Consider the following 26,854-nt stretch of genomic DNA (forward strand, 5'->3'; position numbering starts at 1 on the left):
CTGGAAACAAAATATGGAATGGTAAGGCAGAACTTCCTAGTGATAACCTTTTCCTGGGGCTGTGGGGCCGGGCAGAGGGTTGGAGCTGGGGCTGGGGCCAGGGCAGCCTGTTCCCTGTCTTTGGTGGTCTGTAGTATGTGAATCAAGTCCAACTAGGTGTGCGGGTCTTGGGGGCCCCAGTGCACCTCTGCCACTTCCTCCTCAACCTGTCTTCTCTCCGGCAGCCCACCTGAGGACAGACGTTCAGTAAGCAGTAGGTGGGGCTTCCCAGGTGGCGCTAGTGGTAAAAGAACCCGCCTGCCAATGCAGGAGACATAAGAGACTCAGGTTTGATCCTTAAGTCAGGAAGATCCCCTAGAGGATGGCAACCCATTCCAGTGTTCTGGCCTGGAGAATCTCCACGGACAGAGGAGCCTGGTGGGCTACAGGCCACAGGGTCGCAAAGAGTTGGACACGACTGAAGTGATTTAGCACAGCAGGGCACAGCACGAGCACTGGAGAAGTGGGTTTCCCATCCTTGGTTAGGTTGGGCTGAAGCAGAGGTGGAGGGTCTGGGTCCTGACTGGCTTGAGGGAGAGGAGACTCCTTTACAGAGGGCAGACGTGAGGCTCGGAAAAGATGAGCTGACGGCAGAGCTGCCTGGGCAGTTCAGATGACTGCAGAGGGATGTGGTCAGACCTGCAGGGGGTCACCACCGGGTCATCAGGTTGCCTGCTCGGCTGAACCCTGTGCATTCTGTGGGCAGAGATCCCTTAAAGCTGGTCTGACTTTGTTTCCCCAGCAGTGAGTCCTGGGCATGCAAGATGCTTCCTTCTCTTTCTACTTGGGGAAGGGGCCTTCTTAATTATATCCCCCTCCACTCACATGGAAATGAGTTTGGATTTTCTGAGCATACACCAGCTGGCTGGGGGGGAGGCAGCCCAGAAGCCTGCTGGCTGGGGAAGGGAGGAGAGGGGAGGGGAGGGAGCCAGGCCAAGATGAAAATTCCGTGTTCTCACAGCAGAGCAAGGATGGGGTTCTGAGTGCTCCCCACAGATTATTGACCCTCTGCACAAACCCCGCCCTCTTGCTTAGGGAAAAGCTTCTTGCTTCTGCTTATAGGCTCAGAGGAGCTGTGTCCACTCAGGCCAGCCCGCCTCTGAGAACCACATCCTTCAGGGTCCAAACACTTAGCTGACCATTAGCGAGGTTGTCTGAGCCCTCAGGAGAGGTCCTTCCTGACTTCTAGGCTAGGCCAATCCCTTTATGCTGTGGGGGGAGTGACTCTAAGGCCCGGAGAGGGGACAGAACCTGGAGCTCATCACAGAAGACCATAAGTCTGTCTTGCTTGCTGCCCACCCGGGTTCTGCCTGACGGTGGAGTTGCCCAGAAACAGGTGGTGTAGGTTTCCCTGGGGCGTGGGGGAGAGGGGGGCACTTACATCCCCCTTGGCTAGCCTAGAGACGAGGGGCGGGGGAGGGGCGGGGTGGGGTCAGGCGTTTGACTCCGCCTCCTCGCACTGGCTTCAGCTCACGCTCGGGCGCTGGCTCAGTCTGGCTGCTCTCCGCCGTCGCTCCGCTCTGGGGATGACACCGCCTCCGTCCAGATGCACCGCCCTCGGCGCCCCGCGAGCCCGCGTTTCCAGCCCTCTGGCTCGGTCCAGGTTCCCGCTGCGGCTGCTGCTGCAGCTGGTCTGGACGGCCGCCGCCTCTCAAGGCCACCCGAAGAGCGGACCCCGCATCTCCGCTGTCTGGAAAGGTAGGTGGCGCCGCGCGAGCTGCGGGGCGCGGGATCCAGTGCCGCGCGGGGCGGGTGCGGAGTGTGCGGCACCAAAAGGAGTGCTTGCGCGCGGCTCTGTGGGTCCCGGGCTGTCCCCGCCGGGAGCGTGTGGGTCCGGGTGAGTGTGTGAATGTGCGCGCGGCCACACAGGAGCAGGTGTAACGCTGCGGCGAGCGAGCGGCGGGGGCCGGAGCCCGGCTAAGTCGCTCCAAGTCCGCCCGCAGCCGGGAGCCGCAGCGGTCGGGCGCAGGGGGACGGAGAGGGCCCTCTTCTCGGCCCTGGGCACTCCCTGTCCTCCAGCGCCCGGGCCTCTGTGCGGGGGATCCTTTCTCCCGCCGGGACCCCCACCGGACTCTGTCTTCCAGAGCTGCGGGCTCTAGCTGCGTGCGGGGAGCCAGTGGGGCCGGCAAGGGGGCGCGGATCCTCTGCCGCCGCCGCTGCGCTCGGGCTGCGGGAACAAAGACCCCGCTGCCTGCCCCCGCCCCCCGCCCCGGCCCCAAGCGCGGGCCGGGTAAAGGGGTGGGCACCCTGTGGAGACCCCGGACAAGGTGCGGTGCGGAGGCTTCGGGCACCCGGGCGCTGCCTCTGCAGTGCCGGGACCAGTCGCTCCCCCCTTGTCCGCACGTGGCAGTTGTCACAGGGCTCGGCGCCAGCGTGGGGGCAGTGCCCGATGGGTGGGGCGCGGCCATTGGGACCCCCAGGCAGAGGATTTGGGGAAGGAGTGCAGCCTTTAGGCCCTCGTGGTTATGTGAACTTGGGGGACCGGAGTCTCCCCCAGGGGCGCCTCAGTTTAGACCACTGTACGTGGGTTGGAAAACCAGCTGGGTGGTTTGAGGGGTTTTCTGCCTCGAGGGGCTGAGCTCCCCTCCTCTGCAATGCACAAAAATGCTTCCCCACCCCCCTGCCACTGGGCTGTGTCCCCATGTTCGGCGTCTGCGCGGCCCCCCTGCGGTGGTGGTGGACCGGCAGTGGGGGTTGGGGGGCTGGTTGATTTGGCCCCTCCGGGAGCTCTTTGATGCCTGAGGCGGTTTGCAGGGATTGCCAGAGCCTGAGCATTATCTGGGGCAGGTATTCTTAGCAGAGAGAGAGAGAGAGAAAAGAAAAACCCACTCCAAAAGCAAGTGGCCTGAACTGCTGCTGCAGTGGAGGGAATGTGACTCGCCCAAGGTCACTGTGCATTGTGTGAGCTCACAGTGCAGAGAGGAGGCTCTGATCTGGCAGGGACCAGAGCTTATTCTGAGTTAGGAAGTGGAGAAAGATTTAGGCCGTTTCTTGGCCATGAAGAGGGTACTCTGGGGGCCAGCTCTGCTACCCAGACAAAGGTATTCCTGCTGCAAGTGGAGCGGGGCATCTGGACCCCTGACCATCCACTCAAGGTAGACACCGACACACCCCTCAGTCATACCAGCTCCAACCTGGGCTCTCTTTTCCTTCTCAGCATCCTTGTCTTTCCTTGGCCCGCTTAGCTGTCTTGGACAGCACGGCATTTGTGCACTTTGAAGGGGATGATGGCCACATTTGAGTGTTCGAAAATCTCCCCTTGCCTGAGTGTTCTGAAGGCTCCCTTTGTGCCAAACCCCTTGCCTTTGGCTCTGCTTTTCCCCATCCCCCAGTCTTCCCAAGATACCCTTTCACACACATACTTAATGCACACCCACCTTTTAGCACTTAATGCTGCCTTCCCATCTCGGGCACTTAGTTCCCACCCTGAGGCTATTTAAAACTGATTTCTGTCCTCTTACCCACTTTCCAAAGTGCTGTCTCTGCTGCACGCAGTTCACTATTGTAGCCACAGTGGCCATGCCCTCTGCTGGGTAATGCACTATTGACCCCCACTTGGGTCTGCCAGCCCCTCACCTTTCTTGGCCAAGGGCAATCTGTGGTCTTCTTCACTGGTGCCAGGCACCCCACAGGCCAGACAAACCCTGCCATCCACCTGTCCCCCAGGACCACCAGCTGGTAATGGTATGCCTAGCTGACAGCTGCCTCCTATTTCCCGTGGAGTGACACATGGCAGTCGGACAGGAATGGGCTTGGGCAAGGCGAACCCAGGAGTAGGGTGAGAGGAGGACCCTCCCAGCTTTGCTGGAGGCCTACGTCCTGTATACCAGTGGGGTGAAGGGATGGGGACGGCAGCCTCCAGGAATGACTAGACCAAGGATAAAGGTAGTTCTGGAGCTGCTTTTCCATGAGGCCTAAACTGGGGTTTTAATTATAAGCCAGGACAGGTGTGAGGACTGGAATGGATATAGAGGGATCTTTCTTTGTCATTTATTTCCTGCTACTTGAACCCCCATGTCCTAGGGGATGATTAGATAAGGGAGTTCTAGGAAGGTCCTGGCCTGCTCTTGTCAGGGGGGTTGATGCCTCTCCAGCCTGATAAAGGTTGGCCCAGAGCAGCTCTGGACAGAAGGAGGGATGTGCTAGTACTGACCTGCCAGGTGCCCTTGAGCTCTGTACCTGTCTCTGACCCTCAGAGCTTGTCAGGACTCTGGAGTTTTTCCCCCTAGAGCTGTCACTGACACGGGGCCAGTCAAGGGTGTGACTTTGTGGACGTGACCTCCCTGCAGCAGGGGCTGGAGGGGAGTGGTTTGCAGGTGAAGGCAGGAGGTGGGCATGCTTGTGTACCCCTCTCCCATTCCATCCCTGGTTGAAGGAGATGGAGAAGACCCGAAGACCCTGATCTCCAAGGTCAGAGGTGAGCCAGCTTGTCCACAGCAAGAAGCAGAGAGCAGTCTCCACTATCCATCTGGTTCTGCCATCTCCCTTGTCCAGTTAAAAAACAGGATGTTATTGTTGACTCGGCAGCTGCTGGGGGAGCCATTATGGGGCCACTCCCCAGGGTGAGGGGTTGTTGTCACCTCCTTTAAGGGGATGAGGTCACAGCTGGGGCTCCCCAAGCATCACCATTTCCAGTGGAAATCCTTGCCCCCTTGGGGACTCAGATGTATTCATCACCTTCAAAGTGAACTCCCCCTGCAGAACAGGGCGGGGGTAGGGGGTACAAGTCCCAGGAGGAAGGGGAGTTTCTAAGCTGGGAGAGATGCTTGGTGATGTCACCGGGAGTTTCCTGCTAGCTCTGTGGTCCCCCTTTCCTGAATAATGAAAATTCTAAGAGCAGGCTGGGATGTGAGAGATCTGGCACTAGCCCAAGATGACCATGATTAGGGAGAAAGAGATGGGAATTTGGAAGCCTGGTTCTGCACCCAGCTCTGATGATTTTCTGTGTGCCTCTGGGCAAGTGCTTGACTTTTTTTTTTCCTCCCCCTTGACTTTTTCTGAGCCTCAGTTTCCTCAAATTTCCAAAGCAGGTGGTGGTATTTGTCGCTAAATCGTGTCTGACTCTTTTGCGACCCTGTGGACTGTAGGTTCAGTCCCTGGGTCATGGAAGATCTCCTGCGGGAGGGCATGGCAACCCACCCTGTATACTTGGCTGGAAAATCCCATGGCAGAGAGCCTGGCAGGCTACAGTCCATAGGGTTGCAAAGAGTTGGATATGACTGAAGCGACTGAGCACATCATTATCAGAACACTAATCCTTTGCCTTTCCGGGGCAGGTGGAGGCTGTAGTGGTCTCTTCAAACCCAAGCAGTAAGGAGAAACCAAAACCTGGGAAGTCAGGGGAACTCCTTTAGTTTTCTGTTCTTTCCTAGCATTTTCTTTCACATGTTGATGGCTGATCAGCTGGAGGAAATGGCTCATTTGGTTTGTGTCTCCTGGGGTGGGCATAGTAATTCAATATTTTTGGCATTTATCGTTTGCTGGGGCCAACCTTGTGCTGGTCCTGGGCCTAGGGAACCAGGGATGAGAAACTAGATGAGTGCATAGGCGTCTCTGTGTAGATGAGGAGACAGACAAGCAAGTCAACCTGCAGTTACAATGCAACATGTCAGGGCCTGTCACAGAGGGCAGCTGTGGGGGTCAAAGAGGTACCTAATCCAGTCTGCACAATCAGAGGAGGGGCTTCCTAGAAGAGGTGATAGCTCAGGATGGTGCGTGGAATAGGAGCCAGCTTGCGAGGGGAGGGACAGGAGGCAGTACCCTGGTGTGACAGAATTTCAGACCCCAGAATTTGTAACTAGGATGAAGGAGAGGCAAGGAGCTGTGTGGGCAACACTGAGTCAGCCTGGGCTGGGGGCTCCAGGAGGGTTTTTTGTAGGAGGGGAATGTCTGAGCTAGGCACCTGGCCTTCCACAGCCAGCCCAGCAGTAGGAAGGAAGGACCATGGCGGGCAGGGAAGACCTCCCTGTGTCGTAGCTCCCTGATGGGAAGCTGGGGCAGGGTTCAGGGACCCCAGAGCCTTCCTGCTGACTCCTGACCACAGGTGTTCTCTGGGTGAGGATGCCCAGTCCTCAGCAGAGATGCTTCATGGGCTGAGGAGCTTGCTCAGCGTCAGCCAGGCCCTGCTGGTGTGGGAGGTGCAGATGGCCTTCCTCTGCCCAGCTTTCACTTCCAGGAACCTTCACCTCCTTACCCGGGGTGGATCACTACCCAGGCTGGGCACTTGGGAGAAGCAGGGAGAGCAGGACACCCTTCTTGGAAGAAGGCTGGGCCAGGACCCCTAATGTGCAGGTGGGAAGCTGAGGCTCAGCCTATGGGGTGGGACCCAGTGGCCTGCAAGCGGCGGTGGTAGGAGTGGATGGCCCCCGAGTTGACAGCTCAGGCCCCAGCTGACGTCCTATCCTCCACCCCCAGTGCCACTGCTGGGCAGTCTAGCTGTGTCACAAGGGGCTGACTGCGCTTCCTCTGCTCTAGTTGACAGCTCTGGTTCCTCCTTTCTCGGGTTTCCTTTTTTGGCCAGGCCTGGCTGCCCCGGAAGCCACCTATCTCCAAGGGTGGGGGTGGAAGGGGGGTCCTCCTAGAGCAGGGACTGTAGCCCCCAAATGTCAGAAGACTTGGGCTTCTCCCTTTCCTAGCCAGCCCAGGCTGTGAGGGATGTTTCAACCATCCCTTTCTTGTTCCCGATGGCCAGTCAGCCTCCAAGCCCTTTATTGCACCCCCACCCCACCCTGGCCACAGGTCTTCCCTCACCATTCCCCACTCGCCATGCTTTCCTGCCTCAAGGCCATCACCCTGCTGGCCATTCCTCCAAGCACCCAACTCGCCCCCCTTCCTTCTTTCTGTTGGTTCGATCTCACTTCCTCCAAGGAGCCTTCTTGGATGACTCTAACTCATACAGCCTGATGTCAGAAAACAAACGTCAGAGGTCAGCTGGGCTAACCACTTATTCCACAGATGGGGAAACTGAGGCCAGAGAAGCCAGGGACTGGCCCAGCATCACCCAATGAGACGGGCAGAGCCGGGAGCAGGTTGTTGTCTTCCTCCCAAGACTGTCCTTGGCCTCAGCCCTTGGCCTCCCTCCACTTGTCTGTCTGTCTTCATGCTCTGTCCCCAGGCTTATGGCTCCCCGAGCCCATTTCCAGTTCAGCTGGACCCAGACTCTCCCTGCCCCAGTGCTGTCTGCTCCCGGGAGCCCCAGCAGCTTGACCTCCTCCCTTCAGGACCTTGGATTTGGGCCAGCTCCACACACTCTTCTGGTCTTTTCCTCGGGGCAGCTGGGCCTCAGGTCCTGGGGGCAGGTTGATCTGTGTCACGGCATGGACTAATCGGGGTTTAACCGTCACGGCAGCCCGGGATTAGGCTGAGGCTGCTGCGTCTCTGCACCCCTTCTGCCAGTCAGGGGTGGGGCTCTAACCCAGCACCCCTGGGGGCGGCCCTCAGAAGGAGGGCAGCCAGTCCCTGCTCTGTGCCTAGGTCTGTGTTCCGTTCCTTTTCCGGTGAGGGCAGAGGAGAGGCTCTGGGTTTGCCCTTGGAGGGCCTGCTGGTACCTGGAGAGGTGGGCCTGCGGCCTGTGACTAGAGAGGGCACCTGGGGAGGTCAGGAGCCTGGTGCAGCCAAGGACTGGGACAGGAGGTGAGAGCAGGAAGGGTCAGTGTGGGGTGGTGCAACCGGGGACGACTGCCTGGTGGAGGAGGAAGAGCCAGGCTAGACAGAGGAACAGGGACGTGGACTGGGGCAGAATGTGGCATAGATTGCTGCTTGTGTCCTTGTCTTCTGGGCCCGGGGCTCTTTGCCAGCCTAGTGAGGGAGGAAGGTCACCGGGCAAGGCTGGTACCCTGTCGGTGGCCCAGGAGCCTGTCCTAAGGTGTCTGAGTCTGACCTTGGGGTTTGGCCTACCCTGGTCCTGCTCCTTTTTAACGCAATGCCCTCAGCTGCCCACACTTGCCCATCCTGGCCTTGGATTGGCCCTGGGGGACTGGGCTTCACCTTCAGGACCCCACAGTCCAGGTGAAATTCCACCAAACAGTGTGATCCGAGAGAAGATGGTGTGTGCCAGATGGTGTATAGAACAAGGTCAGAGGGAGGACGGAACCATGAGGCCTGGAGCAGTCTGGGACACTTCCTGAAGCCGGCAGGGGAAGAGGGGGATTGAGGCTAGATCTTTAAGCCCAGCTAAGACCATGTGCACAGAGAGAAGGGGCAAGGCGGTCGGGGAAGGAGAGCACAAGCGAAGGGGTAGAAGTGGGATGCAGCCTTGCAGCCATGGCAGAGAGGAGCAGAGACGGGCGGGCCTTGACTGCCCAGCGGAGGAGTTGGGCCCTGCTGCGACAGGCAGTTGGGACCCGTGGTGGGTTCTTGAGTTGGGAGGTAGAAGCAGTGTTTTTTTTTTTAACCTGTGCAGGTTGGGTGGGAGCCTGGCTGGTTGGATAGTAGAGAAGGGTCTCTGAGCACACCCTCCCTTCGCTATAGCCTGCCCACACTGACTATGCTTCTGTTCCGGGCAGAGATCATGGGACGCTTGTGTACTAGTCAGCACGCAGTGCGGCACTACACCCTCAGGTCCCTAGTCCCTGCCTCCCGCAGGCCTGCACACCCACACTTGCTTACACACACTCTATTTAGGGCATCGTGGATAGAGGTCAGGCATTCATCGGCCAAGTAGCCTCTGACCAGGTTCCACCTTCTCTGGTCCTCGGTCTCCTCATTTGTATGAGAGGCTGACCTAGAGGCTTCCAAGGGCTCACCTATGGAGCCCAGTGTTATAAACACAGATTTCAGACTCAGTCTGCCTGAGTGTCGGCCTCCACACCACCAGTGAGCTGGGTGATCTTGGGCAAGTTACTCAACTTCTCTGTGTCTGGCTGCCCTCATCTATAGAACAGGCACAATAAGAGAAGCTGCTTCGAAGAGTTCAGTGCTGATTGAATGAGTTAATACATCTGACACTCGAGTACCACCCGGCACTTAGTAAATGCTGTGGAACAGTTAGGTGGGGGTATCATTGTTGTCTGCGTCATCTCCCCCTTTGGCGTCTCTGATTGCTGATGAAATGCAGCCCTGGCAGCCTGACCCCTGCCAGCTCTCCCTAACTGCCCATGCTGGCTGGCTGCCCTTGCTCTCTGACCCCTCCCTTCTTCCCCTCTGGCCCAGGCTAAGGCTGAGCTAAGGAACCTTCTGTTTCTCAAGGCCCCCTGTCCTGCCTGCCTCCTTCCATTTGGGGTGGTTTAGCCATCCTTTGCCCTCTCCCTGACCCCTACTCTGGCCCTGGGCCCAAGGGCAGGCCCAGTACCTCTGCCTATCCTCTCCTTTGAAAGAGCCACCACCTGACTTCAGCCTCACTCTGGGGCTTTTAGAACCTGCTGAGCTGAAGGGCCGGTGGAATCCGGGCAGAATCCGGAGACAACATGGCTTCCTGCCTGCCCTGGGCTTGGAGCCTCCTCCCTGTCTGGCTGGGCCTCTGTGCTAGCCTTCCCTGAGCCCCCAAATCTGTCTTGGTTCAGCCCCGCCCCCAGCACACACTCAGCTTATTCTCCACGCTGCTCCTTACCCTCATGCCTTTGCCCCAGCTGATCTCTCCAGCAAGTCAAGCCTTCTGGTCCTTCTAGAACAGTGGTGCAGTGCAGAGAGCACACAGCCCTTGGTGGCATGGAAGGCCCTTAGTTTTCCTTTCTGTAAAATGGGCATGCAGGTGCTGTCCTGACTTCTTTGCGGGGTGGTCGGGGGAATTTGGTGAGCTAGTTGGTGGAGGCAGATGAGGATGTGGTTTCGTTGTTGCCTGTGCCTCCAGATAGCCGTCTCTGACTTATCCAGTACTCACAACCCTATGCTTTTCCCCAAATGCCCCCAAGCTTAACCTGGAGTGTTTTGTTCCAAGAGTCACGGTGGGTCATAAAACCTAGACCTTAGCGAGTACCAGCCCGTCCAATCCACTGAGGAGGAATCCACACTCAGGAAGGCCCAGTCCCTGGTCACAGTCAGGGCCACCCAGCCGCCTGGCTGCCGCTGGGGCACAGAGAGAACCCGGGCTGAGTCCGCATTCAGCTTCTCTCCCACCCACGGCTGACCTTGGTGGGTGGGAAGACCCTCCCCATGGCTCAGCACACCGCCCTCTGTTCCATGGCTGATAAAGAAAGGCACATCTCCCATGACCCCGAGAACCGCCTCAGGGGCCGCCACCTGCCCCAGCACACCAACGCTGTGGCAGCTGTCTGGAGCCCTGCCCTGCCGAGTGCCGCCAGCACCCCAACAGCAAGCACAACCCTTCCTTAGCGCGGGCCCATGCCACCCCATAAACTGGGCTTCTGGATACAAGGAGCGGCTTCCCGGGCCCTCCTCCCTGCCATTCTGCGAGAGGCAACGATGAAACATTTGTTCCTTTGCCCCTCACCTCCTCCAGGGGAAAGGTTTCCGTCCACTGATCTGACGCACAGGGTTCCACAGTCCTTCCTTTGAGTTGAAGGCTTTGATTGCTGAAAGCCCCTGGAGGTCAGAGTCCTACTGGAAGGATGGTGGGTGGCTGATCCTTCCAGTTACCAGGTCAGTGACTTTTCCCTTGGCCAGCAAGGGAATGTAGGGTAGAGAGCAGGAGATGACCCAGGGAAGCCGAGAGAAGGGGACGAACGGTTTTTGAAGATGAGGACCCTTTCACGGAAGTCTGGGCTGTGGTCCTGGGCTGGAGCAGGGTGCTGAGCTCCAGAAACCTGGGCCAGCGGCACGGTCTCTCTGGCCTCCGGGCCCCCTCAGCTCAGCCACTGTTCCCTTCCCTTCTCCTTGACCTATGGGCTCCTACAGGATGGCCAGCCTGAGGGCTAACTCCTGGGTCCTGCGCGGGCCTTCCCTCTTCTCCCTCTGGCGAGGGTGTGAGGTGGGTCTGGTGATCCAGGGTGGGGCCCGACTATGGGAGGAGGCTCCTGATGGCTGTGGTTGGGCCTCCAGTCGGAGGGTGGCCTGGCTCCTGCCCCGTGCCCGTGCCCGGGCCTCCCTGGCTGCCTGCTGCAGGCACTCCCTGCTGGATACCGCATTCCTGCCATTCTCGGAGCCCGCCCTGATGCCTGCTCTCAAAGGGCTCCTTGAGGTTAGCATTCAAGGCCTGTCGGGCCAGTGGGTCAGCTTGGAAGGCTGTCCTTGTCCAGACCAGACTGTGGGGCCCATCCCTTGTTGCTCCCTCCACCTCCATTATGACACTGCCCCCCATTCTGGCTACCTCTCCTCCCTCCCCTGAGCAGCCCTCTCTCACGGGCAGTGAGGATGTGGGGACGCTGAGGACCAGAGGGTGACGGCACTCAGCACTGATGAGGAAGAATGATGCTCCACCAGGCAGCCCCGCTTTAGGAAAACCCCCTCCACGGAAGGTCACACTTATCCCAGACAGTCGGTTGCTGGTATTGTGCTGGGAGGGTGGGGGCCACCAGAGGGGTCAGGTCTGATTGGTTCCCACAGGATCAGAGCCCCAGGGATGGCCTGGCTGGGGGCCTGATGGGGGAGGGCTGCCCCCCTGACACCCGGTCATCTTCTTGACCCTCATTTCTGTCTGGGGCTGGGCCTAGTGAGGAAGGTGGGGGCTCAGGGGGCCACGGAATCTACCTGGGCACAGGGCAGCCTGAGTGTGCCCTTTCTTGGTCCAGAAGAAGCCAGGATTGGCAAAGAATCACATGGGGATAGGGGGCTTGTGCCTGGCTCGCCTCTGGGGCCATGCCCACCCCGTGTGTCCCTAGCCCTCTCCCCTGCCTGAACCCCTGGTTATTCTGGGAGCTTTTAGCTACCACTTAGTCAGCCACTAATGCGTCAGGCCGGGGAGTGAGGGGAGGGGACACGGTGCCAGACGGTGCTCCTTTTAGACTTCCAGGATAGGAAGTGGGGGGTAGGCTGGTCAGACAGGGCAACCTGGGGTGGGGGGATGCTGGAGGAGAGGAGGCTCTGTGGATCCTGGCTCCGCTCATTGGAAAGAGAAGGCAGCTCTGGAGACTGAAGGGCAGGGGGTTGGTGTAGCCTTGGTCCCCTGCCTTGCCCTTCCCCCATCACCACACTGGGGGCTTCAGCCCACCTTTCCCCCTTCTCCTCTCTTTAGGTCTCTTCACCCACCACACAGTCAGCTTCCCCACCTTTGCTCAGGCTGTTTCCACTGCCTAGAATTCTCTTCTTGCGTTTCTGACCCATCTAGCATAGGTCTGTCTGCCTTCCCCATCCTTTTGGATTCCTAAGGAAGCAAGAAGACATATTTAGGGATGCAACACTGAATCTCTTTAGGAGCAGGCCCCGGCCTTGCTCAACCCCTGCTGGGGTGGAGCCTTGAATGCCTCCCCCTCCCCTCTTGGTGCCAAGGGGCCACAAATCCTGGCCGCCAAGACTTGGTGCTGCCTTCACTTCCAGGCAGCCCTCCTGCCCCTGAGCCCCCCAGCCCCCGCTCCTGTGACCTGAACAAAGCTTCCTTTCATGTATTCATCGAGCTGCTGCCGCTCAGACACTTCCCCTGCACAATCAGGCCCTTTGAGGGCCTCGGGCAGTGCGGGAGCCGGGCTGGGGCTGGGGTAGGGAACGGGCCAAGGCCTCGTCCTGGGGCCGAGCTGGTGCCATCTCCCCCGGTACACATCACCAGGCGCAGGGGCAAGAGGGGCGGGGGCCTCGGGGTCAAGGGAGGCAATGCTCCTGGGCTCCCATTTCTCCCGCAAGATGAGGTGAGCAGTTCCTGCCTCCCTCCCGCTCCTGACCCCGACAGCCACGGCCAGGATTTGAGCGCAGCGGGGCTCACGCTTGCAGATCTGTGCAGGGCTGTCCTGGCATGCTATACCCAGCAGCACCCCCATATGCACCCAGCAGCCCCCCAACCTCCGTGCAGCCCTCACCCTCCCTGTGTGTTCTCAGCGATACTTGGTGAGCAGCCCGGGGGTCTGTACCAGTTTTGCTTGAGCGCCATGGAGGCTTGCTTTGGTGTGGCTGTTTCACCCCTCCAACTGGGTTCCAGGGTAGGGCTGGGCCTCCCCGCAGGGCTTGCTCTTCAGGGCCAGGCCATGGCTCTCCCATCAGACTAGACTGCCCAGGACAGGCTGCGTCTCCTCACTTGGATGGCCCTGTGACCCCAGACACAGGCTCCCTCAGGGCCCCTCCCACGCCCCTTCCTCCACGACTAGGGCTGAGCATCGGCTGTGCAGACCCCTCCCCTGAGGCCTGTGGCCATAAGCTGAGGCGACTGTTTGGAGGTGGCCAGTGTGACCTTGGGGCTCCTCCCCTTTGGCCTCTGGCGGGCCTCAGATCTCAGGTTCCAGCCCCGCGTCTTCAGGCCCAGACATGTAGCTTTTTCTGGGCTGCCTGGCCGTCTCAGGGAGTAGGTGGGGAGCTGGGGCTACAGACTGTCTCAATTCCGGGTTAGGCTGTGGGGCTGGTGGCGGCTGCTCAGGCTGCGGGTGAAAGGGGAGCCGGAGCCAGGGCGCTGAGTCAGGAAAACCTGTGTCTCTCCCCAGCACTCTAACACTCTAATTTTATCCCAACTGCTGGGGAAGGGGAGCCTGCCAGCCCTGGCTGAGCCCTCGCCAGGTGAACCCAAGGGCTGTGAGCTCAGCGCTTCTCTGTGGCCCGCAGTGCTGGCGTCTTCATGAACGTTCCTGTCTACCAACACTCAGTCTGGATGAGCCAGAGTCTCCTGCCTCCAGTGCGACCTTGGGCTAGAGTGTCCCTGAAGGCCCTCCATACAGTGAGCCGGGCTATAGCTGAGGTGGAGTCTGAGAATAGCCCACTTGCCCACGTGACCTGGCCAAGCAAGAATGTATCTTAAGGAAAGGGGGTGAAAGTGGAGAGGGCGGTATTGCAGGGTGGGTAGGGCGCTCTGTCCCTGCTGAATGCAGAATCAGGAGGAATAGCTCAAATGGCACAGAGGGGACTGGGGCCAAAGTCAAGGACAGGGCAGTTCCTTTCTGTCTGGGCTGAGGGTGTCCTGCTTGGGTGTCACTGCCTGCTGCCCTTGAGTTTGCTGCAGCTGAATAAACAGTGATCAGGCTGAGGGCACGGGCTGATGCTAGTTATGGCTGATTGCTGGGGGTGCCACCGCAGGCTGTCCCATTCCTGTAATTTAGCCCTGCAAGCAGGACGACCTCAGCGATGTCACCGGAGATGAGACATCTTCTCCCCGGAGGCAGTGGCTGCAGAAGGTTTCTTTTTTGGGCCAAACTGTCCCAATCAGCCCTTCTACTTAAAGTCCCAGGCTATGCTCTGTGAAGGGCCCCCATCCCAGAGTTGTGGGGAAGTGGGGGCTGGTCATCCCTCCCCGGGAATGAGCTGGCATCCTTGTGAAACCAGGCCGGGGCAGTCCAGGGCACAGAGTCCAGCTTGGGGGCAGAAGCTCTGGTTCCTGGCCTGCTACTGCCCATGTGAGTTTGGGCTGCCCCTCTCTGGACCTTTGTTTTTCCATCTCTAAAATGGGAGGAACTGGACATTAAGATTCCTTTCTGGCTCTTGATCCTTACTGACCTGCTCACTCAGGGGATGGGTTAGGCTGGGAAGGGTCAGAGAGGGCCTCCTGAAGGAGGGGAGAGGGTTCCGAGCAAAGTGATTCCTGGGAGCCTGAGCTGGCCGTGGGGTTCTTAGAGGCCTTGCTACCTGCAGGAGGTAGAGGTGACCGCTTGCTCTGTCCTAGGCAGCAGAGAGCCTCAGAGCAGAGTTGGGGGCCCTCATTCCCAAGCCCAGCCCTCTTGGGAGCAGCAGAATGTGTGCAGGGGGGGTGTGGGGGTGGGGGTTGGTTTGCCCCAGGGGTCCTTAAATTCTGTCCCGACTCTGAGGTCACACATATTGTAGGGTAGGGGCCTTGGCTTTGGGGTGAGGACAGCTGGTTTCCAGCCCCTACCAGAGGGCTCCTCTCGTTTCCCGCTCACAGCTCTGAGTCCAGTGTCTCCATAGCCAGCTCCAAGCCCTTGTAGCTCAGTGGATGCGGTGTGCATGGGGGGCAGGCCGGGATCTTCCAGCCTCAACGTTTTCTGCCTATTGTCTCTTCCTTAGGCCATGCAGGGCAGGACCATGTGGACTTCGGCTCAACTGAGCCACACACGGTGCTTTTCCATGAGCCAGGCAGCTCCTCCGTGTGGGTGGGCGGACGCAACAGAGTCTATGTCTTTGACTTCTCCAAGGGCAGGAACGCCTCCGTGCGCACGGTGAGCCTGGACCCTCTCCTGCCCCCTTCTCTCTTCTTTCTTCCCCGTCTTCTTTTTATTGATTGATTGATTGTTTTGGCTGAGCTGGGTTTTCGTTGCTGCGTGTGGGGTTTCTCTCATTGAGGCAAGCGGGAGCTGTTCTTTGTGGTGGTGCACGGGCTTCTCATTGCAGCAGCTTCCCTTGTTTTGGAGCACGGACGGGCTCTAGGGCATGGGCTTAGTAGTTGTGACACACGGGCACACAAAATTTGTTGCTCTGTGGCATGTGGGGTCTTCCCAGACCAGATATCGAACCTGTGTCCCCTGCATTGACCCGTGGATTCTTAATCACTGGACCACTAGGGAAGTCCCTTTCCCCATCTTATCTCCTCTCTGGCCTTGGTGAGAGGCCTCAGGGAATCCGGGGGAGCTGGCATGTCTTCCAGAACTGGTCAGCCCCCATGATACCCTATAAGTGGTGTCTGGGGAAAGACACCCCTGAAAGTGGTCCTGACTGGCCTGGGTGTTGGGGTGATGTGGAGACAGGCATGGAGCTAACACGCCTGGCCGGGTGGGGAGCGCTGACTAGGGAGGCCTAGCAGGAAGTGGACCTCCCAAACCCCGTGACCTTGTCTTGTGAGATTTCTGGGCTGGCCCATGAGCTCTGGGCTTTGGCTCTGGGTATCAGGCTGAGTAGCCTGTGTGATCTTGGGTAAATCACTCCCCTTCTTGAAGCCCTAATTGCTCATCTGTCAAACGAGCCCATCCTGAGGATGCATGGAAAGCAGTTGGGGCATCTTGCCCCTGGCAGGCAGACTCATGTCCCCTCTCCCTGTTCCCCAGGTGAACATTGGCTCCACCAAGGGGTCCTGCCGGGACAAGCAGGTGAGTGGGGAAGAGGGATTGCAGAGGGGAGGCTGGGCCCCTTGGAAAAGTCCCTAAGAGTCTGAGGAAGGAGGCCTAGCCCTGTCTTGGGAGCCGCATTCCGGGAGGAGAGAGGCAGCCCTGTCCTAGGGTTCCTGGCCTGACAGGGAGACACTCCTTCCCTAAACCCTTCTCTGTTTTTAGGGGGGTGGGAGTCAACTGCACCCACTCTGGCTCTCCTTAGAGATACCTCCTGGGCTCAGATTTCTGAAGCCTTCTTTCCCAAGACTGAGGGTCCTGGCGCTAGGCCTGCCAGGGCCTCCAACCAACTTCTTGCCTTCTGCCTTTCCTGGCAGGACTGTGAGAACTACATCACACTCCTGGAGAAGCAGAACGAGGGGCTGCTGGCCTGTGGCACCAACGCTCGGCACCCCAGCTGCTGGATCCTGGTGAGGAGGCCCCTCCCTGTGTGCCTGATCAGCTCACCCTTGTCTGGGTGGGCTTCTGCCCCCCATGGTGGGAGGAGGTGGTGGGCCGCTCTGAGGCTGGTCTCACCTTGTACAGAGCTCCTGGGAGGATGGGGACCCTGGCTGAGCAGCTGGCACCCGTGGGAGGCTGTGACCATGGGACCACGTGGCATTCTGACCCCCTTGGTTTCCCCCAGGTGAATGACTCTGCAGAGTTTCTTGGGGAGAGGAGAGGTTATGCGCCCTTCAGCCCAGATGAGAACTCCCTGGTTTTGTTTGACGGTAGGGCTGTGGCTGGAGCAGGCGGGTGCCCTGAGGGCAGCTGCCCTGGGCTGGGGGAGGGTGGTCAGCACTGTGCCTGGCACAGGCCCTGTGGAGGGGCTTCCAAGAGCTTCATGCCCTTATCCGTGGCCCTCCCACTGTGTCCAGGGGATGAGGTATACTCCACCATCCGGAAGCAGGAATATAACGGGAAGATCCCCAGGTTCCGCCGCATCAGGGGTGAGATCGAGCTGTACACCAGTGACACCGTCATGCAGAGTGAGTCAGGCTCCCACTGGGCCGGGCCGGGCCGGGCCGGGCCGGGCCGACGAGCATGTGTGAATGCTCAGGGGTCCTCATGTTTCTGGGCGGTCTCCCTGAGGGCTGCTGGGGCCATAGGCCATCAGGAAAGTGGGAGCTGGGTGCAGCCCTGAGAAGAGAGAGCCGAGGAGGCGGGCCTGGCCAGGAGCAGGGGGTAGCAGAGGTGAAGATGTGGGTGCAGAATGGGCCTGACACCCTCTGGTGACAAATCAGAGGAAGCCCCAGACCCAGTGCAGGCTCCCCAGGAGCCACAGCATGTTCCTCTGCTGAGCTCATGTGGGGCCACTCCCATTCCCTCCACTACCAATTAGGCAGAGGTGACATAGGGGCCCTCAGGGACTCCTCCAGGTCCCTAGGCATGAAGTCATTGCTCCTGGGCCAATGACATCTTTGTAGGAGAGGGCAAAACAGGTGAGGGGTGGGGGTGCAGAGTCTCGGCCCCCTTGGGGTGTTGGACCTGGTGTTCTGAAGTTTATTCTGGGTGGGACTGGACGTGGGTTTGTTTGTGCAGACTCGGGGGCTTGGTCCTCTGAGAGGCTCCTGGCCTCACACCTGTTCACGTCTGTCCCCGGCAGACCCGCAGTTCATCAAGGCCACCATTGTGCACCAAGACCAGGCCTACGATGACAAGATCTACTACTTCTTCCGAGAGGACAACCCTGACAAGAATCCCGAGGCCCCTCTCAACGTGTCCCGAGTGGCCCAGCTGTGTAGGGTGAGCCAGAGCAGTGTGGGCAAGTGAGTGTGTCTGTGCCTGAACAGGAGTGAATGAGTGTGTGTGTGCAAGTGTGCGAGAGGGTCTGTGGGACTGTGGGAGGAAGAGGGTGTGCACAGGAGGGTGGGTACATCTGTGAGTGGGTAGTGATGGTTGCGATCACGTGCATGTGTGAAGGTGTGCACAGGTGTGTATTCATGGAGAGTGTGCACGAGCATATGCGGGGGAACAAGAGTGTGTTGACATTGTGTGTTTCACCGGCGTGAAGATGCTGGGTTGTGTTGGTCTGTGTCTTGTGTGTGAGTGTGAATGTGTAAGACTGGGCAGATGTGTGTCTGAGCCGGTGTGCTCGGTGGGGACCTGACCCCGCACCCTGCAGGTCCCCAGTGTGGGCCCTGAGCCCTGGGTCAGCCAGGCCTGCCACCTGGAGCCTGACCTGAGTCGTGGGGCACCCCAGCCTTGCCCCTTGGCATGTCCCCCCCCTTGCAGGGCCTCCTTTCCTCCTCAGAAGCCTGGGTGCCAGCCTTCCTGGCATCAGGTGCCCCGGGTGTGTGGGGCAGTCCAGGCAGGTGCTGAGGGACCGCCCCCGCCCCTCCTCATTTCCAGGGGGACCAGGGTGGTGAGAGTTCACTGTCCGTCTCCAAGTGGAACACCTTCCTGAAAGCCATGCTGGTGTGCAGTGACGCCGCCACCAATAAGAACTTCAACCGGCTCCAGGATGTCTTCCTGCTCCCCGACCCTAATGGCCGCTGGAAGGACACTAGGGTCTATGGTGTCTTTTCCAACCCCTGGTGAGTGGCCCTTGTCCTGGCGCTAGGCTGGTGAGTGTCCAGTGGGGATCAAAGCACTTGGGCCCTGCCGAGGGGATGGCTGATATGGCAAGTGCGGGGATTCCAGGCTCAGGGACGAGGCTGTTGCCGGGCCTGGGTTGGGTGGACACAGGGCTCAGGGGGATGTGTGTGCTGGTGTACAGACAGCTGTGTGCACACGTGCCGTGTGCATGCGTATGGCTCCTGGGCCTGTGTGTCCGCCAGCTGTGTACACAGAGCGGCTGCTGGGCCCTGGGAAAAAGGCTGCTGAGGCCTCTCAGGATGCCGGGTGCTATCACACCCGCTCAGGCATTGCCTGCGCCTGATAATTCGCACCTCTTAATCACTCTCATTGATTGAAAACAAGGCAGGCCTAAGTGCAGGGTGTGTGGGGGGAAGGTGGGGGCAGGGTAGGGAAACCAAGACCTTGCTCTGGGGCTCCCGTGTGCATGGACCCAGCGGGCTGGGAGGAGGGCGGGGGTCTGGCCTCCATGGCCATTAGCATCCCAGGGATGCACGTGTTGGGATTCCTCTTGCCCTGGGGTTGACCTCTGAACTCTGATTCCGTGACAGAATACAGGTTGTGGTTTTATATTGCAAAAGAAGGAAATTAGGCTGAACTTCCGTCCCTCCCTCTTTCTGTCCTGCCTCCTTCCTTCCTTCAGTGGTATTTACTAACACTCAGGCACTGGCCTTGGCCTCCAGGAGAGTCCCTGCCTTCATGGAGCTCGAAGGCCAGGGGGCTCGGTCACAAGGCTGCAGTTATACTCTGGTGCGGGGCTGGCCTGAGTGAGTGGAGGTGGGCGGTCCTGGGCCTCCCACTGAGGTGGTCTCTCTGTCCCCCCAGGAACTACTCGGCTGTCTGCGTGTACTCCCTCGGTGACATAGACAAGGTCTTCTGCACTTCCTCACTCAAGGGCTACCACTCGAGCCTCCCCAACCCACGGCCTGGCAAGGTGAGCAGTGACACCCGCCATGGCCCAGCCCGCGACCCCACCTCCCAGCCACCCCACTGATCTGGACCTGTTCTCCTTGCCCAGTGCCTGCCAGACCGGCAGCCGATACCCACAGAGACCTTCCAGGTGGCCGACAGTCACCCTGAGGTGGTGCAGAGGGTGGAACCCATGGGGCCTCTGAAGACGCCACTGTTCCACTCCAAGTACCACTACCAGAAAGTGGTTGTCCACCGCATGCATGCCAGCAATGGGGAGACCTTCCATGTGCTTTACCTAACCACAGGTAAGGGGCTACCTGGGACCCCTTTTCCAGTCTACTTGGTAAAATTAGCATAAAGAATAATGTCATTAACATCTGGTTGGATAGTTATACCTGTAAGGGAGAACTGAGTGGCTAGGAGCCGTCAGGAGTTAATATGTATAGCTGTGGAAAAGTCAGGCAGTGAGGGCTTCCTGGAGGAGGTGGGGCAGAAGGAGGAGGGCATTGAAGGCTAGAAGGTACCCGGATTCAGAGGCAGAAATGTGTTGAGTGTGAGGAAAGCTGGGTGTAGCTTGGTCCAGCACTCTGACTCCTGAGGATGGTAGGAAGAGATGTGGAAAGTCAGGTGGAAGGGCCTGGTTCCAGGTGTCTGATGGGCCTCTGCCAGGCAGAGTGAAGAAATTGGTCCCTCTCACTGTCTTTGAGATTATGCAGGTAAGAGGAAACATCTGATATGGGATGCAAAGAGTTTCATGAGATGTGAGGAAGGGCCTCCAGACGGCAGCGCCTTTGCAGGGTCTTGCGGAGGACTGCTGGGCCACCTCCTTTTCCCTAGAGGGGCTCCCTCTGGGAGTGGGGTCTGGCTGGCCCCAGAAGCAAAATAAAACGTTCTGAAAGGTGAGCCTGCATCCCAGAAGGTCATTGGCCATGAAGAAGACAGCCCTGCGGTGGCTTTAGAGCAACTTCCTGGTCCCAGACTGTGGGCGAAGATGCTCTGGGAGCAGGCATGGAGATCAGTGTTGAGGGGAGGGTGCTGTAGGCCTTCTTTAGGACTGGGTAGTGGCACCATCAGAAAAAGCAGTGTCTCCCCCAGTGCCTAACACCTCTGGGGTCATGTAGTCTAGGCCTCAGGCAGCCCCCTCAATTGTACATACCGCCCCATGTGACTTCCTGCTGTTGCTTCACCTTGGGGTTTTCTCAGGGTCATGGTGGCCTCATTGGTTTTTTGGCTCTTAGGAGTCTTGGGGAGAGTAATTTCCCGTTCACAGGCTTGGCTTCTGAGTTGTGAGATCCGCCCCTTGACTCCTCCATTCATCCTGGCTCCACCCACTGACCCCTGTCCTTGCTCTGCGCCCTGGCTCCACTCACTGACCCCTGTCCTTGCTCTGCTCCAGCAGCGGATGGCCTGGCTATTGTGACCAGCCAGCAGGATGGAGCCCTGGGGTGTAGGCGGGGTGACAATGTAGGACTGGGAGCAGGAGCCAGGACAAGGCAGGCTGGTCCTGGGCTGAGGGAGCTGTAGGCTCCCTTTCTGCAGACCTGGAAGCCGATGCACTTGAGTGATGAGGGCATTTGTCTTGGTTCTCCCTGAGGGCCATCAGAGAGGTACCTACCGTTTTGGAGTTTGCAGCATGAAGGATGGGGCTGGGTGGGAAATAGGACTTTCTGAGCCCTCTGCAGAGGATGGGAGGTTCTTAAAGCTGGAAGAAGCTATGGGAGGTTGTCACCGGGCTGTGTGGAAGAGGTGAAGGGCAGTGTGGGTGTGAATGTAGTGCTGGGGCTGGGAGCCTGTCAGGCCAAGGGAGCCAGGGACCACATCCCCGGACCCGCAGAGGGGGGATCGTGGACACTTAGAGGTAATGTCCCCGGCAGGCAGTCATCTAATCATCTGACTGCTTTTTTGGGGCAAGTGATGCCCTGGGAAATTGGGAGGGAGGGAAAGGGAGGTAGGCTATTCTAGAAACTGGGACAGCTGGGGAGGTAGGATTGGGAGGACTCAGGGGTCAAGATGCCCATTAGTCCCTGACAGGAGTGAATGGAGAGAGCTCTGGGCTCTGAGGCAGGCAGCCTCATATATGACCTTGGGATCCCCATGTGGAACCTAAGGTCCTTTTCAGGTCTAAGATTTTAGAAAAATAAAAAAATCCCCTAAGACTGCATATGCAGTATGGAATCCTGGATTGGATCCTGGAACAGACAAAGGACATTAGCGGAAAAACCCGTGAAATCCCAATAAAGTCTGCAGTCGACTTAATCATAACAAACCAGTGTCAACTGCTTGGCTGTGACAAATCTCACAGTCATACAAGATGCTAACCTTTGGGGAGACTGGGTGAAGGGTATATGGGAATTCTGGACTGTCTTTGTGATTTTTCAGTACATCTGAAATTACTCCAAAATAAAAAGTTTATTTTAAAGAAAGCACACCCGAAAGAGTCCAGGAAACAGAAGAGGTTGGAAGGGTCTGGTTCTGCCTGCTCTGGGTTCCAGTTAACAGTTGCGTGACCTTGAGCAAGTTGCTTGGCCTTTGTGAGCCTCATTTCCTTTTCTTTGAAGTGGGGATGTTGATACCCGCCTCCCAGGGGAGTGGGGGGTTAAATGAAGTGCTGTAACTGATGCATGTAGCTGGAGGCTTGGCAGTGCTGGGGCACGTGGGACTGCTGGTTCTGTTCTTCGTGCTCCGGCTTCCCCTTGCGGCCTTGGGGAACCCAGAGCCTCCTGGGATGGCCTCCCTGGCCCAGCCTTGGAAACTTCTTGTGATATCTTTGGGCCCTTAAGACCCTCCCCAGTCATGCTGTCCTCCCCCTACCCCACCCTGTCCTCTGATGCTCGCCTGAGCCGTGACTTACAGCCCTGCCCACCCGTATCTTTCCTGGTCAGCTCCGCCCAGGGGGAGGCTGCCTGACTCTGTGGTGGGGCTCCCGCCTGCTGACCCTCTGCCCTTCATCCACAGACAAGGGCACCATCCACAAGGTGGTGGAGCCGGGGGAGCGGGAGCACAGCCTTGCCTTCAACATCTTGGAGATCCAGCCCTTCCGCCGGGCGGCCGCCATCCAGGCCATGTCGCTGGACGCTGACCGGGTGAGCCTCCCCATCCCCAACCCACCCTGTGGGGCCGACGTGACCGCCAGCTGAGGACAGAGCCCTTCTGTGTGTGACTTGCATGTTCTTTTCAGGGTCTCTGGGCCCCCAGGCCTGCCAGGCAGCTGGGCCTCCACCTGGGGGCTTAGAACTCAGTTGGGATCCCTGGCCTGACTGGTCATGTTTTTCCTTCCAGCGGAAACTGTATGTGAACTCCCAGTGGGAGGTGAGCCAGGTACCCCTGGACCTGTGTGAAGTCTACACCGGGGGCTGTCATGGCTGCCTCATGGCCCGCGACCCCTACTGCGGCTGGTACCAGGACCGCTGTGTCTCCATCTACAGTTCCCAAGAGTATGTTGGCCGGGCCCCCTGCTCCTAGGAGAAAGTGAACACAGCAGTGGTGCTTGATGGGCGGCATCCCTTCTGGCCAGACCCTCCTCTGGGTGGGCACCACTGCTGCTAATGGTCAGGGGTGAGAACAGGGAAGGGGCCGGGCCTGTGGCCTCCTGTTTTCTTAGCCTCTCTCTTCCTTCCAACTCCAGGCCAGTGCTGCAGTCCATCAATCCAGTCGAGCCACACAAGGGGTGCCCCAACCCGAAGCCAGGTACCTATCTGGCCCAGCTCAGAGGCTACAGTCCAATGCGGGTGGTACATTCGTGCCCCAATTGCCCTGTCTGCGGGAGGCCAAGTCTGGTCCTGGGGGCTCCAGACAGATGGGGCAGGACAGTCCTGTGGAGGGAGCCCCCTTGGTGTGGGGGTTCTACAAGGAGTCAGGTGAGGGAGGCAGGTGAGAGTAAGGAGGAGACGGGGGCTAGTTTCCCCATGTTCATTTAGAAGCCTTGGCCTTGTAGCCCTATCAGCGTGGGAGGACACAGCCTGCCCTGGGAGCCCTCGGCTGCTCCTCACGGCTCCCTCCCCTCGCCCCCCAGAACAGGCCCCGCTGCAGAAGGTTTCCCTGGCCCAGAACTCCCGCTACTACCTGAGCTGCCCCATGGAGTCCCGCCACGCCACCTACTCCTGGCGCCACGAGAACAGCGTGGAGCAGAGCTGTGAGCCCGGCCACCAGAGCCCCAACTGCATCCTGTTCATCGAGAACCTCACGGACCTCCACTACGGCCACTACTACTGCGAGGCCCAGGAGGGTTCCTACCTCCGCGAAGCTCAGCACTGGGAGCTGCTGCGCGAGGACAGCGCCATGACCTCGCAGCTGCTGGGCCGCGCCTGCACCCTGGCCACCAGCCTCTGGCTGGGTGTCCTGCCTACGCTCATGCTTGGCCTGCTGGTCCATTAGAGCCTCACGGGGCCGGGTGTGCTGCAGGCTTCTGCAGCCCCGAGGCACTGGAAAAGTCTCACATCCAGAACCGGCGGGGCCCGCGAGCTCCTTGCCCACCACTTCTTCCCAGGGGGACTGTGTAAACCTGACGGGGGACACCGGGCCTGCAGATGGCCAGCCGCAGGCGGCTGTTGGGCCCCCGAGGGGCGAGGGTGTTGCGGGCCACGGAATGCAGGCTCTGACTCTGAAGCTGGGGCCTTGATGACCCAAGACTTTTATCTTTTGGAGATTATTTTTCAAAAACTCCTCCTCAAACGGATGAAATGCAGTGATGCTCTTGGCCTAAGAGCCTGTGGGCCAGAGAGTGGGGTTTAAAAAGAGGAATGGGGGACCCCATCTCTGGACCTTAAGGCTGAGGCCCGAGTCCTTCTGGACTCTCTAGACCCAGATCGTCCCCTCATTCTCCCTCCTGCCAGGACTCGGGGAGGCTAGTGTTCCTGCAGGCCCGGGGCTGCCCTCTGTGACCTCCTCACCAGCCCTGGGTCTCTTTAGGCAGCTGCGTTGCATGTTTATTGAAGGATGTTTGCTTTCCGGACGGAAGGACGGAAAAAGCTCTATTTTTATGTTAGGCTTCTTTCATGTATAGCTACTTCTGACTGCATCTGTATGAAATACCAAAACTACATGCGGGGTAGGGTGGGGAGGGAGGGGCTGGGGGAGGGATGGGTCATGGCGGGGTGGGGGGGGGCTTGAGTCTACGGCTCCTGGGAATGGGATGAGAGTCCAGGGATGGGCATGGGTTTGAAGAGAGAAGCATGAGCTGGCTCTGCCCTGGGAGCCCAGTCTGAAGGGGACGTTGGTCCATGCCCCTGGTCAGGGTGGTTGCGGGAGGGGGTGGGATGAGGGAGACAGGGGAGAATGAAGGAGAAAACTGAGCCCTAGGTTCACCGTGTTCATTTCAAAGGAGGAGCCAGGTCCTCAGGGGGAGGTTTCTAGGACTCTGCCCTTGGCATTGGGGGTTGGGGGGCGGGGGGGGTCCCCTCCCCTCCCCTCCCCTCAGCCCCCTTCCCCAAGGGCTGTGCTTCCATGCTCCTAGCCTCCCACCTTCAGCTCAGGACATGTTATAACTTAGGCTAAACTGTGAATTCCTGTAGGGACGGCCTGGGCCAAGCTCTCCAGGTGGGTGGCTCTGCCCCCAGTCCTGTCCATGGATTTCAGCAGAGAGCTGGGCCCTTCTCTGGCTGTGTCTGGCCAGCCTGGGGCAGGGCCTGGGGCTGGTGGCCTTCCAGCTTCGGCCCCTGCATCTCTTCTCAATGCACTTTAATAATGTAACATATTACTAATAAACAAACTATTTATTTACCTGTGCGTGCTCCTTGCCTTCCATGCCATTCTGGTCAGGGGGTAAGGGTGGGGGCTCCTGTTCGTGACTCAGCACCTCCTGCCCCTGTGAGCCTCACCCCCTCTCCCGAGAACCTTAGCACTGAGGGGCTCCTGGTTAGCGAGAGGCGGGAATGAGATCTAAACCCACAGCTCTCGAGCACTCCTCTGCCTGCCAGGCAAGGACCTGGAGCCCAGACACTCCTGCACCCCACCTTTCCTCACCTCAAGAGTGGGCCTTTCCCCCTTCCCAGCCTCCACCCCCTGACCACTTCCCTGAGGAGGCCTGGCCATGCTAGAAACAGCCTCTGGCCTCCCTGCCTTCAAGGGGCCCATTCTGGGAGATAAAGCTGATCAAATAAGACCCTGTAGGATAAACCTGCGATGATGGAAGTATCTGGGCCGCAAGGCAAGAGGGCAGGGGAGGTGGCAGGGCCAGCAGGCAGGCAGGGGTCAGCGTGTGTGCAGAGGGGGTGGTTCCAGCAAGGAGGGACTGGTGGGCAAGGTTTGGGTGCTAAGCGAGCTTGGCTCTTCAACCCCCAGGAGAGTGACAGTGCTGGGGTGGGATTTGTACCTTAGAAACTCTTGAACTCCCTTTAAGATAAAGCCCATAGGTTTTAAAACCCCAAAGGATGTGTGAAAAGGGGTCCCCCAAGGCGGGGGTGGGAGGTGGGGAGGGGAGCTAGGGGCTGTTCACAGGGATGGTGGACAGAACTAGGACAGGACCAGGGATGGAGGGTGGGGGCCTGGGGGGGCGTGCAGAGAGGGACCCTGGCATTCTTCCCTCCCCTCTCCTTTGTTCCCCTCCCTCCTGCCCCTCGTGCAGGGACCCAGGCTTTTGGAGATTTCTTTTTGGCCATGCAGCATGTGGGCTCTTCCCCCACCAGGGATAGAACCCGTGTTCCCTGTATTGGGAGCACAGAGTCTTAACTATTAGACTGCCAGGGAGGTCCGATCCAGGCCTTTTGGGATTTGCTGGGAGATTCTGCTGAGCAGTAACTCCTGGAGAGGGGACTGTGGCAGGCTAGGGACAGTTCCCCTCTGAATCTGAGCCCAGCTTCCAGCTGGCTTGCAGACCCCCGCAGGGCTGGAGCTGCCCCCTCCCCTTCTGTCTGCGCTGCGCTCTCGTGGGCCAGCCCCATGCCAGCGGTTCTGCATGGTTCTTCCCTCTCCCACACATGCCTTCCTAGGGTGAGCAAGGTGGCCCCAGGTGCTCAGGCCAGGAGTTTGGGCGACCCCAGCGAACTCTGGGCTGGGGGCAGAGACCCGGGATCTCCATCACCCTTTGTGATCCTGGGCAGACCTGGCCTTTCCCGAGCTTCATTCTCCTTGTGTGGAAGAGGACGGGGCTGGACAGTGCCTCTGAGAGGCCCCTCCTTGCACACTGTAAGGGGGTCTAAGATTAATTTGGCCTTTGGAAGGAGCTTAGAGTCAATGACTAGGTCAGTCAGTTCTTCCAGCTCATAACTGGGCCACAGCGGCAGCAGCATGGACTGACCCTTCCTCAAGCCCTGGAAGGTGGTGGAGAGGGCAGAAGGAGTGGGTTCTGGGAGTGGCTAGTGGGGAAGGTAGGTCTCAAGCCCTGACCACAC

The 26,854-nt window shown here is 58.9% G+C and overlaps 1 protein-coding gene across 1 annotated transcript; it reads left to right on the top strand.

Moving 5' to 3' along the window:
- The first annotated feature begins 1,515 nt into the window (after positions 1-1,515).
- On the top strand, positions 1,516-25,244 carry SEMA7A (semaphorin 7A (John Milton Hagen blood group)). The gene is made up of 14 exons (XM_043921388.1): positions 1,516-1,737; positions 15,025-15,176; positions 15,999-16,040; positions 16,376-16,468; positions 16,684-16,768; positions 16,916-17,026; positions 17,644-17,783; positions 18,390-18,574; positions 19,440-19,548; positions 19,633-19,831; positions 22,482-22,609; positions 22,806-22,960; positions 23,152-23,213; positions 23,539-25,244. The coding sequence occupies exons 1-14, from the start codon at positions 1,566-1,568 to the stop codon at positions 23,898-23,900; spliced, it is 1,995 nt and encodes a 664-aa protein (XP_043777323.1). The 5' UTR covers positions 1,516-1,565; the 3' UTR covers positions 23,901-25,244.
- Positions 25,245-26,854: the final 1,610 nt, after the last annotated feature.

The sequence above is a fragment of the Cervus elaphus genome, chromosome 13 (genome assembly GCF_910594005.1).
Source record: "Cervus elaphus chromosome 13, mCerEla1.1, whole genome shotgun sequence".
NCBI lineage: Eukaryota > Metazoa > Chordata > Mammalia > Artiodactyla > Cervidae > Cervus > Cervus elaphus.